Here is a 15,156-nt window from a genome sequence, read left to right on the forward strand (position 1 = left end):
TGTAAATATTATAAAGATTACTCTTTGCAAACATCATTTATAATAATTTTAATTAAAATTAAAATTTATATAAGTTGATTAGTAAAACAACTTATCTATAAAAAAGAAGATATAAAAGTAAATTTATCAAACAGTTTTGGATTAATTTTAAAATTTATGTTTTTGATAAGAGTTTTATAATAACTCTTAAACTGAAAAAAAAGTTAAATCAAATAGATTTTTAGTCAACTATTATTATAAAATTATATTTGATAAAAAATAAAAATATAAAAACTTAATTAAATAAAATAAAAAAATTTTATTTAAAATTTTTAAATAATTCATGGTTTTTAAAAATATTATATCTAGTTTTTAATGTGATATATCATTATCTGAATTTGTTGGCTTATAATTGTACTAAGAAGAAGGGACTTGAAACTTGTTTCTAGGAAAAATTTTCTTGCCGGGCTTTCCTTGCAGTCCAAGAAAATGGGCTGAATTTGATGAAACCAGACTGGGTTGAGAACTGCGGGCCCACTCGTGTAAGGTGGCATCGAGATTCGAGACTCTGTTTGAAAACACAGAGCAGAAAAAGGAGATCGTAATTAACGGCTTTTTTGTCTTTAGCTTGACGATTTATTGTTTTTTTATTTATGGGGGGGTTTTACAGGAATCGGTTCTTGCTACTGGGGCATTTTGACTTTTTGTACAAAAACAGACACTGAACTGACCAAAGCCCAAAGGCCAAAGGAAAGAAACATGGGAAAGAGAGGAAAGATTCCTCAACGAGGAAGGCAAACAAAAGAAAGCAAACTAGCCAAGAGAAAAAAAAGGAGAGAAAAACTCTCTTTCTTTCTTTGCCTTTTGCTTTACCAAGGTCAGCAACCCATCTAACTGTCCAAGTTCCTCAGCCAGGCCTCAAACCCTCACCCCCTTTGACATGGAAATGCCATTGCTTTTTTCTTCTTTTACTCAGCTAGGGTTACGTGTGTTTTCACTTTCTTTTTTGATTAAAGTGCAAAAACAGCAAACAAAATCCTTGAGCTTTGTTTAGTTCACGGGGACGGCCCAACCCAGAATCCAATGCACTCTTTCTATCTCTCTCCCTGTTACCCTATACTAAGCCTGTCTAGTAGACTTGCCAGTAGATGAGTAGAGCCAGAGTCAACTTAGTAGATTTTCTTTTGCTTTTATCTTTTTTTTTTCCCTCTCTCTCTCCACCCGTGTGTGTGAGTGTGAGGCTTCACTTTCACTTTTGTTTTTGCATATGCATAAAGCTTAGCTTTGCTTTGCTCCGCTCGCTCTTCTGTCTATAGTGTCAACGCTAACAAAAAGAGCAACCCCAGGAAGTTTCCTACCTCCCTTCCTCCTCCTGTAAAACCCTTTTACTTTGCTCTCTATGCTGTTGCTTTCCCTTTTGTTTTGTGTTTGGGCTGTTTCAACTTGTCCCTCTTTAAATCCCCCGGAGCCCCACTAAGCTTCACTTAACGCTCTTGCACCCCGCAGTCTCTTACACTCTCAAGGCTTCCCCTTCAGCTTCCTTACACCAGGTACATTTTCCTTCTTTGATTTCTCCTTTTCTGTCTTCATCTTCTTCCATGGTCAAGCTCATTTCTGGCTTTTTTATCAAGCTAAAAGATTTTATTTTCAATTTTTCTTCATGGGTTATGTCTCAGTTTTGTTAGAATTTTTGAAAACAAATAAAAAAAAGAGAGTCTGGACTCTGGTGCAAATTGATGGTATTTAACAAAAACTTTTATCATGTTTGTAGTTTCAATGTATGGCTTCCCAAAATTCTTGTTCTTTTTAGTTACTTTCGTTGAAGAATTTACTCTGCATTCATTGAAGCGAAATTGAGTGGAGCTAACTTGTCCTCTTGTTGGCCCCCCTTGGAAAAAGAAGGAAATTTCTATTGGACAAAGGTTTTTATGGTCTTTTTATTTTTGTTCTAACCCAAGTGGTATGATGTTGTCACTTCTTTAATAGTAGTACTATTTTCTCTTCTTCTTTACCCTACTTTTTCCAAGAAACCAAATTTTCGGTGTTAATATGAGAGAGGAGGTTAGGAAAAAGGAGAGCCTCCTAGTGCTTTCTAGTCATGTGTGGACCTTTAATGCCTATGTTAGTTAGGTTGTCAATTTTTTTTCTAATCTTTAATTGATGTGATATTCAAGCCTTATTTGCCTTGTTTCATATATTCTCCATGATGGGGATAGATTTGAAAATAATTGCCTTTTGATTCCTTTGTTCAATGGTATAATTGATAATGGGCTCCTATTAATGGTGTTGTTAACCTCTTGTTGTTATTGCAGTTAGTTTCTGAAATAATCTGCCCATGGAGAATGCTAATGGCTGGGCTTCAAGGCCATCTAGAAAGAGGAAGTTGCCTGAAGAAGGCAATGATATGTTGAACTTCTCCTTGGATGAGCTCAATGAAGACCTCCTAGAAAGGGTCCTTTCATGGTTACCGACCTCAGCGTTCTTTCGCCTCAGTTCAGTGTGCAAGAGATGGAAATCATTTGCAGCTTCTGAAAGTTTTAAGCTAGCATGCTCTCGGATTCCTTCACGGGAGCCTTGGTTTTTCATGGTGGATCCCAATCTTAATCAATCCGTTGTCTTTGACTCTGCTGAAAAAGCTTGGAAAAAACTCAATCATCCGCCTCTCCTCTTGCGTAACTGTAACTGTGACTCCATTCCAGTTGCAGCATCCGGTGGTCTTGTCTGTTTCCGCAATATGTCTGGCGATTACATTGTATGCAATCCTGTGACAGGATCTTGTCGCGAACTCCCTCCAGTGGATCCAGACTCTCCAGATCGATCTCTTCATGCTATTGCAATGGATGCATATTCCAACTACCATGGCTCATACAAGCTTGTCTTAGTCTCTGGTGATCTTCCAAAGCTTTCATTCAAAGTTTATAACTCAAGTGCTGATTGCTGGGAAGAAGAGATTATGTTGAGGAGAAAAGCTGATGATTGTACAGAATTCGACTCAGCCGATGATGATGCTGTGTACTTCCTTAGTAATGCTGGAAATGTAGTGGCAACTAACACGCAGAGAAGCCCATCCAAGCAGTATTCATCAGTCATTACTCTTAAAGATGGTGAGGAGATTGTTTATTTCCTCAGCTCCTCAGGAACAGTTGTGGCTTGCAATCTGACCCGCAAGTATTTCTCTGAATATCCCAGACTGTTGCCCGTCTTTTCTGAGTACTCCATTGATGTGGTGGAGTGTAGAGGAGAGATGTTGGTTGTTGTGTTATCAGAATTTTTTGAAAGTGCTAGCCTTAGGGTGTGGAGGTTTGATGAGAAAGCCAAGTCTTGGAATCAGATTGCAGCAATGCCTCCTTCGATGTCACACGAGTTTTATGGCAAGAAGGTGGACGTAAACTGTGTTGGGGCTGGTGATCAGATATTTATCTGCTTAAGCTCTGCTGAGCTTTGCAGTTATGTTCTCTGTGATTTGGTGGATAATAACTGGGTTGAACTACCCAAATGTTCTATGAACGGTGAAGCCCTGGAGTTCATGTCTGCTTTTTCATTCGAGCCAAGGATTGAAGCTTCTGTATGAAAAACAAGTTGTGAAGTGAGCTATGTTTAGAAGGATTGAGAATGCAGTCTGTGATTCCTCCTTTTATTCTTTTCAAATATTTTTTTCTCATTTTTCTTTGCTTCATTTATTCTGTTTCTTCCTGTATTCTTTTCGTATTGATTTGTTTAAGCAAATTAGCCACAGATGTTGGCACAATCATATTGCTGTTATTGCAATGGAATTTGCTGGATGTATTATTGAGATAATGTAATTAGACTATTGGTTGACAAACAGAACGTATGGTCTTTTACGGCAACTTTAATTAGTTTCTTGTAGCAGTTAATGGAACTTTTAAAAACTCAAGCGGACAGAAAGATGATAACTCTATCTAATCCCTTTCCCAAGTTGCAGATAGGAGAGATTCCCTGGTTTTTCCTCAAGATCATGTGTGATAGAAGAAGAGAAAATCTTTATGTATCAAACCTAGTTTTCTCTCTTGTAACAATGTGAAAGTATATGAGATGCAAGTGGACTTTTTGCGGAGTAATGGCATAATAGGTATCTTTGTCTCTACTTGCATTCAGCCAACACTGTTTCATAGGAAGCCAATATGGAATCGCGCTTCTAAGCTGCATGCATATGCGGAAAGTTGTATCAAACGTTTGATTAATCTCTACTTCTTTGGTGACCATCTGCAAGCAAATTGAAATTCATATTAGCAGCATATAAAAGAGCAAATGAAAAGAAAGCCCTTCTGTTCTACTTCTACTTGAAACCCTTTTTTCTGTACTTCATATGGAGAATGCAGAATGGGGACTGTGGACCAGGGGGCATGCCATAAAGCATGGGCATATCTGCACTCCAGTTCCAGCGTTTCTTTGTGAAGGTGATCATGATGTTCCTCGCATTGTCTCTTCAAGGTTCAGAGTTCTGTATAATTACTGTTACCATCTCTCTCTCTCTCTCTCCTGTATATCTGTATCTTTCTTGCTTGATATGATAAATTGAATTACCCGTACTCCATTTTTGTTCAGCCCTTGAGACGTTTAGTACTCTTACAATTGTTGATAAACATAAAAGGCTCTTGCCTCTTATCTCATACCTCACATCCCATAGAGTCATTGGTTCTACAGATAATGATGGGTAGGTTTACCATTGCAGGTTGCAGCAACTACTGCACGGAAGTGGGTTCCTGCTAACTGTTTTTACAATTGCTTTTAGTGTTACCAGACATTGAAATAAAAGTGCTACAAAGTGAAAGTTAACCATGCCATTCCTCTGATCTTCACAGTAATCAGGTATGAAGATGATAAAATCTTTTTGCCTTAATTATATAGTCATTTAGTATTTATTTTTAATCAAAATAATTACTAATTTGTATTTACTTCCACTTTATTAATGCTTTTTGAAAAATAAAACTTAAACACTAAAAAAGAACCAAATTGGGCCCTACTTGAGTCGTTAAGAAACTGGGCCAGCCCTGACCCGACAACCCATTAGCTGAGTTGTCGTAAAAAAGTAGGACGGGAAGAAAGCGAGTAGAAGAGGGAGACCCGCCCATCTAAATGGATTGGACCAATTGGTTAAAAGCCCTTAAAGGGCCTCAAGGGGCTCGGGCACCGTCGTTGTCCCCCTCTCCAAGAAATCTGCTCATAATTAAAACACCGAAAGGGTTCAAAACCGCAAAAAGATCAAGGAGGAAACGAAACTCAGAATCAGAATTCAAAGGCGTATTCAAGAATTAGGTTACAGAGTTGAAAAGAATGGAGTCTTTTTCTTCTTCTTCTTCTTCAGATGGAAGCTTGAAGCAACAATTGGAGGAATTACAGAAACAGCTTGGAAAGAAACAGAGATTCGAGGACGCAGTTTCCTCTATCAATTCCCTTCTTAAAGTCCATTACCCTTCTGCCTCTGCCTCTCTCCGCAAATCGGTAAGCCCTTTCATTTCCCTTTGTTCAACTTCTCCTCTTTCAATTTAACCAAGCTAAGCGGAAATTGAATTTAACACGACGTCGTTTTCCTTGTTAGTTTTATTCTGTTGTTTGCCGAGTTGCAACCATTTTAAAAACTAGATACACAGCCCCTGGATTCTGGCTTGCCGGGTTACGTCTTTTCGAGCTCTTAGAATCCCTTGTCTCTGATCCTTCTGAAAAGGGTCATTTAAGGAAATGCATTTCTCAGGCCAAGGAACACTTAAATGAAATCGAAAACCCGGTCCCATCATCAGAATCTTCTCAAGACAGAGGTTTGTTTCCCAAAATCCTTTGCTTTTCTGTCTTTCTGAGATGTTTTAGAGGTGTTGGAAATGTTTATAAGTTTTCTGTTTTGTTTTTATTTTTCCCAAAGGTTATCTCTTTGAAGGACATCTTACTGTGGATCCTGAACCACCACAGCCTCAATGGTTGGTCCAATCCAATCTCATGAACGCCTTTGCTTCTGCTGCAACTGCTGAATCTTCTCGGGGTTTGGCCGGTGACGTTAATACAGTAGAAACCGCTGCCAATATGCTTGAAGAGCTCATTAATCACCTTGATACTGTTATACCTGAGGTAGCTTTTAATCTGCTTGATGAATTTATATCGGTTTATAGGAGTATTGCGTTTTCTCATGTGAATGAATTAATCTTTGTTTTCAAGATATTGGAGAATGAGGGTGGTGTCCGACAAGTCCCACCTGCTAGTAAAGAAGTTGTTGCAAAGCTTCCGGTTATTGCTCTCACGGAAGAAATCCTGGCTAAGCTTGGATCAGATACAGAATGTGCAATCTGCAAGGAGGACCTTGTTGTAGGCGATAACATGCAAGAATTGCCTTGCAAGCACACATTCCACCCTCCTTGTCTAAAGCCATGGCTGGTAATTAATGTTCCTTGGCTTTATTTGATTAGTGGTTTGTTATTGCACTTACTGGTTCCACATATGGAAGATTATATGAGATTGTGGATTGTCTGTAACTTATATTGAATGGTTTTTTTGACAGGATGAGCACAATTCTTGCCCAATTTGTAGATATGAACTGCAAACAGATGACCATGACTATGAGAGCTGGAAGGAGCGGGAGAAGGAGGCAGAAGAAGAGAGAAAAAGTGCTGCAAACGCTGTTCGTGGTGGTGAATACATGTATGTGTAGATGACTGGTCTTATTGGATTTATACTCAATTTCAATGATGTTCCATTGTTGTATTTATGCACGTGACTAAGTGGTGCAATAAAGATAATGATAATTTTTTTAGACATATGGTTTGGTTTTTGCTTGATTTTACCATGGATTCCCCGTTGCTCAATTTTTGGTTGCCATTGATGCTCTATGAATTTCCCAACAAGTTAGTAGATTATACATGGTTGCACTTCTAGTGTGTAGTGTAGATGAATTGGCACCTCTTATAATCTGATACATGTCTTGCATGTTGCTTTGTGAAGCCAACAGAGGGACTGTTGTAGGTAATATTCTGCTAGGTTAGGATAATCTCATCTAATTAAGAGGAATAACAAAGGACTGCAACAATTTTATATATTCACTAAAGTAAGAATCATTTTCGTTTATGGGGTTAGCTACAACTCCCTTAGCTCAAAGGAAAACACCCATTTGAAACCTGTGGAAACTTGTGTAGAAGACTCAAAGAAAAGGCTTTTCATTAATGACACTTTTCAGGTTCTTGTCAGGAAGCCTGGGTTTGCAGCCTCTTCTTACAGTTTTGAAACATCTGAAAGCCGAATTATGGTGGTTTAGGCACAAAAAGATATACCTAGAACCACTAAATCTAGGTTTTGGGTTTTCTGGCAGCCCTTATCTGTTTCGATTCCCTCTCACCTCCGGTTGAGTTTGTTATTGGTTTGGTTTTGTTTATTTGAGACACTAGTATGTGTCTGGCTAGAAATTATGTTACGGACCTTTTAAGCTTCAATGGTATGATGCTATTACTGGGAAGCAGCTAACCATGAGCAGGCTGTACTTGAATCTTGTTTGCCGAACCACATGGGAGTCTCTCCCCTTGCATAACATTTCTCGGGCGTATTGAGATGCAAGAAAATATTAATATTGATTCGCTTCAGAAGCAAAGGAATCTATGCTGACCCCCAAATTGTTAATTCTTCTTTTTTTGAATCTTTACAAACTTTGCCCAGTAACTATCACTTTGTCGACCTGTCCCAACTGCGAGGCACTTGTTTTCAATTTAATACTGAAGAACCAAGTAGTCCAGCACAGTAACGAGTAACTGAAAGTATATTAGTTTCCATTATTTAAACTCCATTATTCTCTCCAACTCCTGCATTCTGCCTACTTTATAAAGAGCAAAAGATATTAATACAAAAGTTATGGTGAGAAATAGCCTTAAAGAGTACAACGGCAAGCATTAGAAATTCAAGAGTTTCACCCCATCCAGGAATGCTCCAAGTTCTTATTAAAAGTGGGCTGAGATGTGAATTCAGAAAGGCCGCTAACCTCAAAACCCAGCCCAAATTAGCCAAGCCGAAATTCGCCTAAATGGGCTAGTTCCAGCCCAAGTCAATGCTGAATCGTGGCCTAATGATCAGCGTATGTTTTTCTAGTTTTCCACGTTTTGTACAGCCATTAACCAAATTTTAGTGGTTTTCCCTTCATATCCCCGCAAACTGTTTCATCAGGTTTTCTCCCCCAACAAACATTTTACAAAGAACAATGGAGTTAGCTACCTCTTCTATCTCAGGCGCGCAACTTAACTTCCTTTCTGCAAAGAGTCTCACAGCACCAATGTTCCACTCTTTCAAGTATCCTCAATCAACCGGTTATCTCAACTTTCACTCTCCGGTTCCCCGGCCGTTTTCCAATGGCTTCATTTGCCGAGGAAGCAGCTTCAGTTTCATTAACAGAATTAACTCTAGTTCTAATTACAATAATAACATTATTAATAAGATATACACAAGGTTGGATTCTTGTTTGGTCATACCTCCATCTGGAAACAAGAAACCACGTGCAATTATCAAATTCTTGGGCGGTGCTTTCCTCGGAGCTGTCCCTGAAGTTACTTACAGGTACCCATTTTTATCATTTCCATTTTTGAAACAATATAAAGTGCTTTGCTAATTTTGGGTTTTGGGGGTTTTTTTTTTTCTTCCTTTGTTAGTTACTTGCTTGAGCTTTTGGCAAAGGAAGGATTTTTAATAATATCAGTGCCGTACAATGTGACATTTAATCATGAACAAGCTGCCAACCAAGTATATGAGAGGTTCAGTGCTTGTTTGGACAACTTTCTTGCTTTTGGATTCCCAGATGCTAATCTCACTCCTGCTGATCTTGTTAACCTTCCAATTTTCTCTGTTGGTCACAGGTCAGTTTTTCTAGGTGTCTTTTTCATTTGAATGTTTGTTAAGAATATTTAATTTTTGATGCTTAAGAATGTTTTTTAATGTTTACTGCAGTAATGGTGCTCTTCTTCAAGTACTCACAGGAAGTTATTTCTCTGAGAAGATACCAAAGGTTTGGTTTTTTCTTTTCTATTTTTTTTCCGGCTTTTGAACTATGCTTTGGTTTTTTTGGAATTCTTAAAGAGTTAATTATAGAAATTAGTTTCTGTAGGCAGAATTCAGAATTATGAAGGTTTATGTATTGTAATTTAGAATAAGTTGAGCAATTCCTGGAGTGTGACGAAGAATGTTATCTCTTGTGGAAGGCTAATGCCATTATCTCATACAACAACAGGCCAGCAACAGAGGCGGTGCCATACTTTGAGCAGGTAATTATCTTTATTTTATTGAGGATAAGAAATCCAAGTTTTGATTACACTTACTTGAAGGTATATGTTTCGTCTCCAAGCTTAATTTCTTAAGAGAATTTTATTAGTATTCACTATGTCAAACATTGGCCTATTATGTCTGTTTACCTGGCTTCTTATGCATATTAACCATTTCATGCAAAAAAAAGAAGGATTCAAACTTAAATTGAAGGTATATCTTGAGTATATGGTGTACTTGCACAGATTGATTAGTTTGCTGTCTTCAGTTGTTGATTCCTTTATTAGGATTAATATAATATAAATCCAGCTGTATTTTTTTTAATAAATTGAAGCAAAAAAGATGATTTGGCAGTTATTAATTATTATCATGTGAAAGTTATTAGCAACAATGATTACACATATAATGTATTGTTGATGAGGCTGGTTATCATTGACCAACTAAAATATAATTTTCCTTTAGGCCTCTTATATTTTTGCATATTAGTTGATACATTATCATCCAGAGATGTATGATGTTGTTTGTCTGCTGCGACTCTATGATTCTGGTTATTTTGTTACCTGGGCATCTTAGTTAATTAACTATGTGAGACTAAAATTGTGATGATACTCTGCAGTTCGGTCCTCTAGTTAGGCAGATGATGCCAATGGTAAAAGCATCTCCAGTGTATTCAATGGCTAGGAGTGCTTCAGGTGAATAATGTCCTAACTCTTGTATCTTGTTTGGTGCCGATTAATTCAAAAGACAAACCCAACCCATGCCCTCCCTTACCTTTCTTCTTTTTTCATATTGCTGTTGCATTGGTTTTTTTAAGGGGTTCCAGCAGTCTGTCCTGATATCCTATTAACATGATTCTATACAGCAACTTGGTCTTTGGTATAGATACACCTTATCCTGTTCTATAAATGGATAATATGTATTTTTTGGATGTACCTGGTCATGGCTAAAATTGCAGATGATGCATGGAAGATGTTTATTGACACAGCTGGAGCAATGATAGCAGACAAGGACCAGGAAGCCCTAGTTTCATTCACCAAATTTGTTGATCAGTTGCCCTCGGTTTTTGGTCAGGTATATAAAGCTGCCAGTTCTAACATTAGCTGGGATAATTCACAGAGTAGTGTAGCTAAGTCCATTGGATCTGAATCGGTTCTTTCTTATCTCTGCCATGTAGTATTAGGTTATTGGATTTAGACTATTCTAGTGGATGAGACTACTATCCTGTTTGAGCAATATAAATGTATGTGCAAGGCAGCATAAATGTTAAGGAGAATAATTGTGGCTCAGTAGTTTGAATAGACCGATTTTCTTATCTCATGCTTCTTTGATGTTAATGAGACTACCCTAAACTCATGAACTCCAGTTTTTTGGTTTAACATTGTAAATCTGTTTCTTGTAGGTTGCGGAAGGGATATCAGAGTTCAGGCCAACACCTTCTGAGAACCGTGAACGTTGTAAGAACAAGTACAACATCCAACACACACTACTGGTGTGTAATATGTGCTCTCTACTTCACTCATTAGATAATGTGGGAGGCTTTGGTGTTTATTCAGTTGAATCTCCTCTTCTTTCATAGGTGAAGTTCAACTTTGATGCAATTGATGAAACTGATCTCCTTGAAGAGACGTTGAAACCTCGTGTGGAGTCTATTGGTGGGACGCTGGAAAAGGTCCAACTAAGTGGTAATCATATAACGCCATGTGCACAGGTATTACATGCAAACTTCATCTCTCTCTCTCTACCTCCCTTATTTTATCCGTCTGTCCCTCTGTCTCTACATACACATTTGGCTGCATGGAGAGGACTGGAATAAATTCTGAATTTTGGGTTGCCATGTTCAAGCTGATGGATGTCTTGATCTTAGATGTTGTTGATTCAATATTAGTGGCTGAGAATTTCTTGCGTGGAAACTTTGTGATTGGGCACCACTTTCCAATTTTCATAAAGAAGAATATGAAGGAAAAAGATTTTATTTGTCTTTTAGAACCTTCCCAAACTTTCTTAACAAGAAAGAGTACACGGGCTCTTTTTCTGTTAACATCAAATGTTTCTTGGCTAGAACTTCCTCTGAATTATTGATGATCATGAATATGTGACAGAATTTAATTTACTTTGGCTGATCAGGAACCAAAATGGCAAGTGGGCTATGTGTACACTCCAGCAGATGCTATTGCTCAGGGACTTAAGACCCTTTCATTGAATGACACTAGAGTGCTCTCCAGAACAATTAGTGATTGGTTCAGACAATTCGAAGACTAACTGCCAGAGTTCAATAGACAGTTTGATTCTCTTTAGGAACAGTTTATTGAAAAAAGAATGCATATAGAGTTATAAGGAATTAAAAATTAGACACTTCTCTTTGTGTAGCTCAAGCTCGATGGGCTTTCATAAGTACCAAAAAAGAAAACAGAGGAATTAAAATTTAGACTAGACCTAAATCATATAAAAATATAAAATCGCTCTTAAGTGGTGTTGTCACATTGAATTCAGTTATATAGCTTGTGTAAATGTTGTTTGTAAGTTTGTGTGTACTCATGCTTGGTGAGTGCTTTCTTTTTGCTTGGTTATCAACGTCATAACAGCTACTTTTCTGGACTTTGCGAAGATGAGTCTCAGAATGTCTATCAATCATTTCAACAAACTCGGTTTCTTCATTACTTGGACAATATGCATAAGTTGAAGATTTCTCGTCAATTGGTATTTCTGCAAACATTTTCTGGTGTGGTTCTTCCAAGACTGCTTCTATATGCTCTGCTAAATGACTGATGCTTTCTTATCAAATAAATTTAGCCATATTTTGCCTGCTAGCTTTGACCAGTGTGTATTTTTGCAATTGAAATTGCCTTACCCATGAATTACAGCCCCTTTGAGTAATACACATTTACTACACCTAGGTGCATTGCAAAACCTCCCAAGTTTTATATGGTAGGCTAAATCCTTCCTTCTTACAAGTATTTTTTAAGGGGTGGCGGGAGTAGCAAACACCCTTCAAATGGGATGGAACTTGGTGAACAGATTCTTGTTTGATTTCAGTTGTTAAAGAGTTAGTATCAGCCAGGTGTAGATCCACGTAATTTATCTAGATTCCCGCTGGCCGCTGGAGGAGTTGCTGTAAGTTGCATCTCTAAAAACAAAGCTCAACTTGATTCATTGCATTTATTGATTTTATTTGTTTTCTTGCTTGCATGGGATAGAAATAACAAAGAGACAAGCGACAGGCTACAATTTAAGACCACCTCGCAACAAAAATTGCCCTCTTGGTTAAGGAAAGGGAGAAATGGAAGTAGACGAATAAAGAAGTGCCACCTTGTAGAAAATTTTGATCAGTACTGTAATTTCTCTTTGGTGGCATTTATGAAATAACTAATGCAAAGGAAGCTTTCGTAATTCTGTGGCGCAAGCGGTGTGCTCCAAGTGGCCTATGCAGCAGGCTTCACTTTCTCAATCAAGTCTGCAGCGTCTTGGACAGTTGCAATGTTCTCGGCTCCACCTTCTCCAATTGAAACTCCGAATTGTTCCTCCAATGCCATCATTATCTCCACCTGAATTGATCAATACAACATTGTATAAGACAGGTTTAGTTTCTGATAGAATATTAATGTTGTAATTTCTAAGAGTAGAAGAAAGGCTATTATCCATTTACGAGACTTTTGTCCCCTAATTTTGACAAAGAGAAAGCAGCAATTTGAAGAATTTTCTTACAGTGAGTATTTAGTTTATTGGTTGATCATGATCTCTTACCTATAGAGTAGAGTTTGAATTCCACTTCTCTAAATTAAAAAAAAAATCTGAAAAATCCTCTTTCTGAAGGAAAAAACCAAGATATGCACATGATGCAAGAAACAGAAAAGAGGTTGTAATAGAATCAAATTTGCATTTGTTTTGAAGAGATATACCGTGTCAAGGGAATCAGCACCCAGGTCAGCAAACTTGGTTTCAGGTGTCACCGTGCTCACATCAATTGACAATTGCTTAGCAATTGTGTTTTGGACGGTTTTCAATGTCTCAGGTTGAGCCTGGCCAAACCCAATGTATCGCGATAATGAGCTTGAATGACAGATTTCATTTCAAAAAGTAGAAAGACAGAAGAAAGAGATCTGATGCTTTAACTATTAGTCAGAAAACAAAATGATAAGAGTTAAAATTCCCTACAAGAGAGCATGAAATTGCAGTCTTGAAGCAGCTGGACCGAGTAGAAAACTTGTTTATGTCCTTTGAGAATTGAATCTTTGGAACAAGCTTTAACCCATTAAATACACGACCTCCCTGCAATATAAATTAGGCTCAGTACTCGTCTTAATTATATTCACATTGCACCAATCTATAGCGGGGTAATCACTTACAATGGTAGTGAAACTTTTGTGCTGAGAAATAGATCCACCGGCTCGGGGAATTGGAGCAAGGGTGGCCAATGTACATGCAGAGGTCGAAGCAAAGGCAGCCATTTGAATCTAGATTAACAATTGGAATAGGAAATGATATATTGTTTTTGCCAAGATTAAAGGAAGTGAATTTGATGATGAAACCTAAACAAAGTAGTTCACATAAATAGCGAACTTCCACGGACAAGGTCAGAAGCTGGCCAGGGAGTTACATGAAGAGCTGATGATGATTCCAATGTTTGATTTTGTTTTAGGGTCTTGGAATTGGGCGGCCACTTCCAAGCAAGTACAATGTCGGCTTGTGGCACGGCAGCTCCAAAGTAGTTTGGGCTCACCGTTACATTTTCCCTGCTCCTCAATTGCGAAAGCCGCAATTTTATATATTATCTCAGGAAATCGTCAGTTACGAAAAGCTTACAAGAAATACGCCATGAGGTAAGATATAGAAGCCTCAGCAGCCCTGCTCTGACCTAGCACAGCATTTTCATAGGCATAAATAGGCAACAAAGCAGGTCTGTTTGCAACTAGATTTTCTTCTGCAGCGGCACCTGCAGGAATTTAGTGCCTGAAGTCCAAGTACGATAACATTTGACCTGTTGAATGGTCCTCTAGGTACATGTGGTTTTATGTAGAGAAAAAATGAATACGGAGAGATGGATGGTTTTCAAGCAAAGACTGCTACCTCGCTCTTGGGAGAAGCCCTCCCTTCTTTTCTTTAGCAATGGAAAGCAGTTTACAGTTTTACTATGGTTAATTTCTAGCTAGCTCTTGGGAGAAGCCCTCCGTTCTTTTCTTTAGCAATTGAAAGCACTTTTACAGTTCTACTATGGTTAATTTCTCTGTTTATATATGCTTAAAATATAATGGTAGGTCTACGATCTATGGCTACCTTATCCCTTTCCCCTTAGGACTTTTGGTCCAAATTTGCCACACCAAGGAACTATGTAAACGACGTACACGCCTGCTCCGTGGCATTTTCTCTATGGTAAATATATGTAGCAGCAACCATGAAGTCACAGTCTTCACCAAGGATCCAGTGGAAGAAAGGATTGGCAGAGGATTCCACAGTGCTAGCTATAGAATGCATTCTCACGGACAGCCCATTGCTTCTTTGAATGCATGCATGCGGCTACCGTTTGATTTTTCTTTTCTGCATGCATATCACCAGCAGCTACTTATCATGTGCTTGCGTTGAAAGTGGAACAAAAATTTACATATCCTTCCAATATTACACCTCAAACAATGACAAAACAAAATAAGAATGAAGAGTGAAAAATAAATTAATGATAAGATCAAAAGAGATCGTGCACTGCCGCTTCTATTGTAGTCATCCGTTTGCCCTTATTCAGATCAGAGAAGACAGTGCCTTGGCATAGAATTGGATTGGTAATGCTGGGCTTTTATTGGCTGCAAGTTGTCATTCGAAACCATAACCAAGGCTATAAAGAGGTCCAAAAACTTTGATGCTGCTGTCTCTTCGGGTTCTAGAAAGTAAACGAGTGTGCGTAGCATTGTTGGTGGCAGATTGAAAAATTAAATGGTCCCACCGCCACCA

General features: G+C 38.1%; 4 protein-coding genes across 6 annotated transcripts; 3 read left to right on the forward strand and 1 right to left on the reverse strand.

Annotated features, from left to right (window-relative positions):
* Positions 1 to 817: 817 nt before the first annotated feature.
* On the forward strand, positions 818 to 3,819 carry LOC110410999 (F-box family protein). Of its 2 annotated transcripts, none has more exons than XM_021420978.2 (2): positions 818 to 1,529; positions 2,292 to 3,819. In XM_021420978.2, exon 2 carries the CDS (start codon positions 2,315 to 2,317, stop codon positions 3,548 to 3,550), a length of 1,236 nt encoding a protein of 411 aa, XP_021276653.1. In that variant the 5' UTR covers positions 818 to 1,529; positions 2,292 to 2,314; the 3' UTR covers positions 3,551 to 3,819. The 2 variants fall into 2 exon arrangements, with proteins under 2 accessions (XP_021276653.1, XP_021276654.1); XM_021420979.2 differs by lacking the exon at positions 818 to 1,529 and adding an exon at positions 1,563 to 2,109.
* A 1,304-nt stretch (positions 3,820 to 5,123) lies between these two features.
* On the forward strand, positions 5,124 to 6,743 carry AIP2 (RING/U-box superfamily protein). Its single transcript, XM_021421214.1, has 5 exons — positions 5,124 to 5,442; positions 5,540 to 5,756; positions 5,858 to 6,060; positions 6,148 to 6,363; positions 6,488 to 6,743. Exons 1-5 carry the CDS (start codon positions 5,275 to 5,277, stop codon positions 6,635 to 6,637), a joined length of 954 nt encoding a protein of 317 aa, XP_021276889.1. The 5' UTR covers positions 5,124 to 5,274; the 3' UTR covers positions 6,638 to 6,743.
* A 1,367-nt stretch (positions 6,744 to 8,110) lies between these two features.
* On the forward strand, positions 8,111 to 12,581 carry LOC110411675 (initiation factor 4F subunit (DUF1350)). Of its 2 annotated transcripts, none has more exons than XM_021421936.2 (10): positions 8,111 to 8,520; positions 8,613 to 8,816; positions 8,908 to 8,965; positions 9,159 to 9,221; positions 9,836 to 9,911; positions 10,205 to 10,290; positions 10,619 to 10,708; positions 10,796 to 10,927; positions 11,344 to 12,330; positions 12,414 to 12,581. In XM_021421936.2, the coding sequence occupies exons 1-9, from the start codon at positions 8,168 to 8,170 to the stop codon at positions 11,476 to 11,478; spliced, it is 1,197 nt and encodes a 398-aa protein (XP_021277611.1). In that variant the 5' UTR covers positions 8,111 to 8,167; the 3' UTR covers positions 11,479 to 12,330; positions 12,414 to 12,581. The 2 variants fall into 2 exon arrangements, with proteins under 2 accessions (XP_021277611.1, XP_021277610.1); XM_021421935.2 differs by having other exon boundaries at positions 10,175 to 10,290; positions 12,414 to 12,578.
* Positions 12,582 to 12,625: 44 nt separating this feature from the next.
* Positions 12,626 to 15,156, reverse strand: LOC110411676 (acyl carrier protein 1, chloroplastic-like). Its single transcript, XM_021421937.1, has 5 exons — positions 13,787 to 15,156; positions 13,563 to 13,670; positions 13,372 to 13,485; positions 13,116 to 13,235; positions 12,626 to 12,761 (listed from the first exon to the last, which is right to left on the reverse strand). Exons 2-5 carry the CDS (start codon positions 13,662 to 13,664, stop codon positions 12,639 to 12,641), a joined length of 459 nt encoding a protein of 152 aa, XP_021277612.1. The 5' UTR covers positions 13,665 to 13,670; positions 13,787 to 15,156; the 3' UTR covers positions 12,626 to 12,638.

This window comes from Theobroma umbraticum, unplaced genomic scaffold, assembly GCF_002168275.2.
Source record: "Theobroma umbraticum cultivar Fairchild unplaced genomic scaffold, ASM216827v3 scaffold_56.0, whole genome shotgun sequence".
Classification (NCBI taxonomy): domain Eukaryota; kingdom Viridiplantae; phylum Streptophyta; class Magnoliopsida; order Malvales; family Malvaceae; genus Theobroma; species Theobroma umbraticum.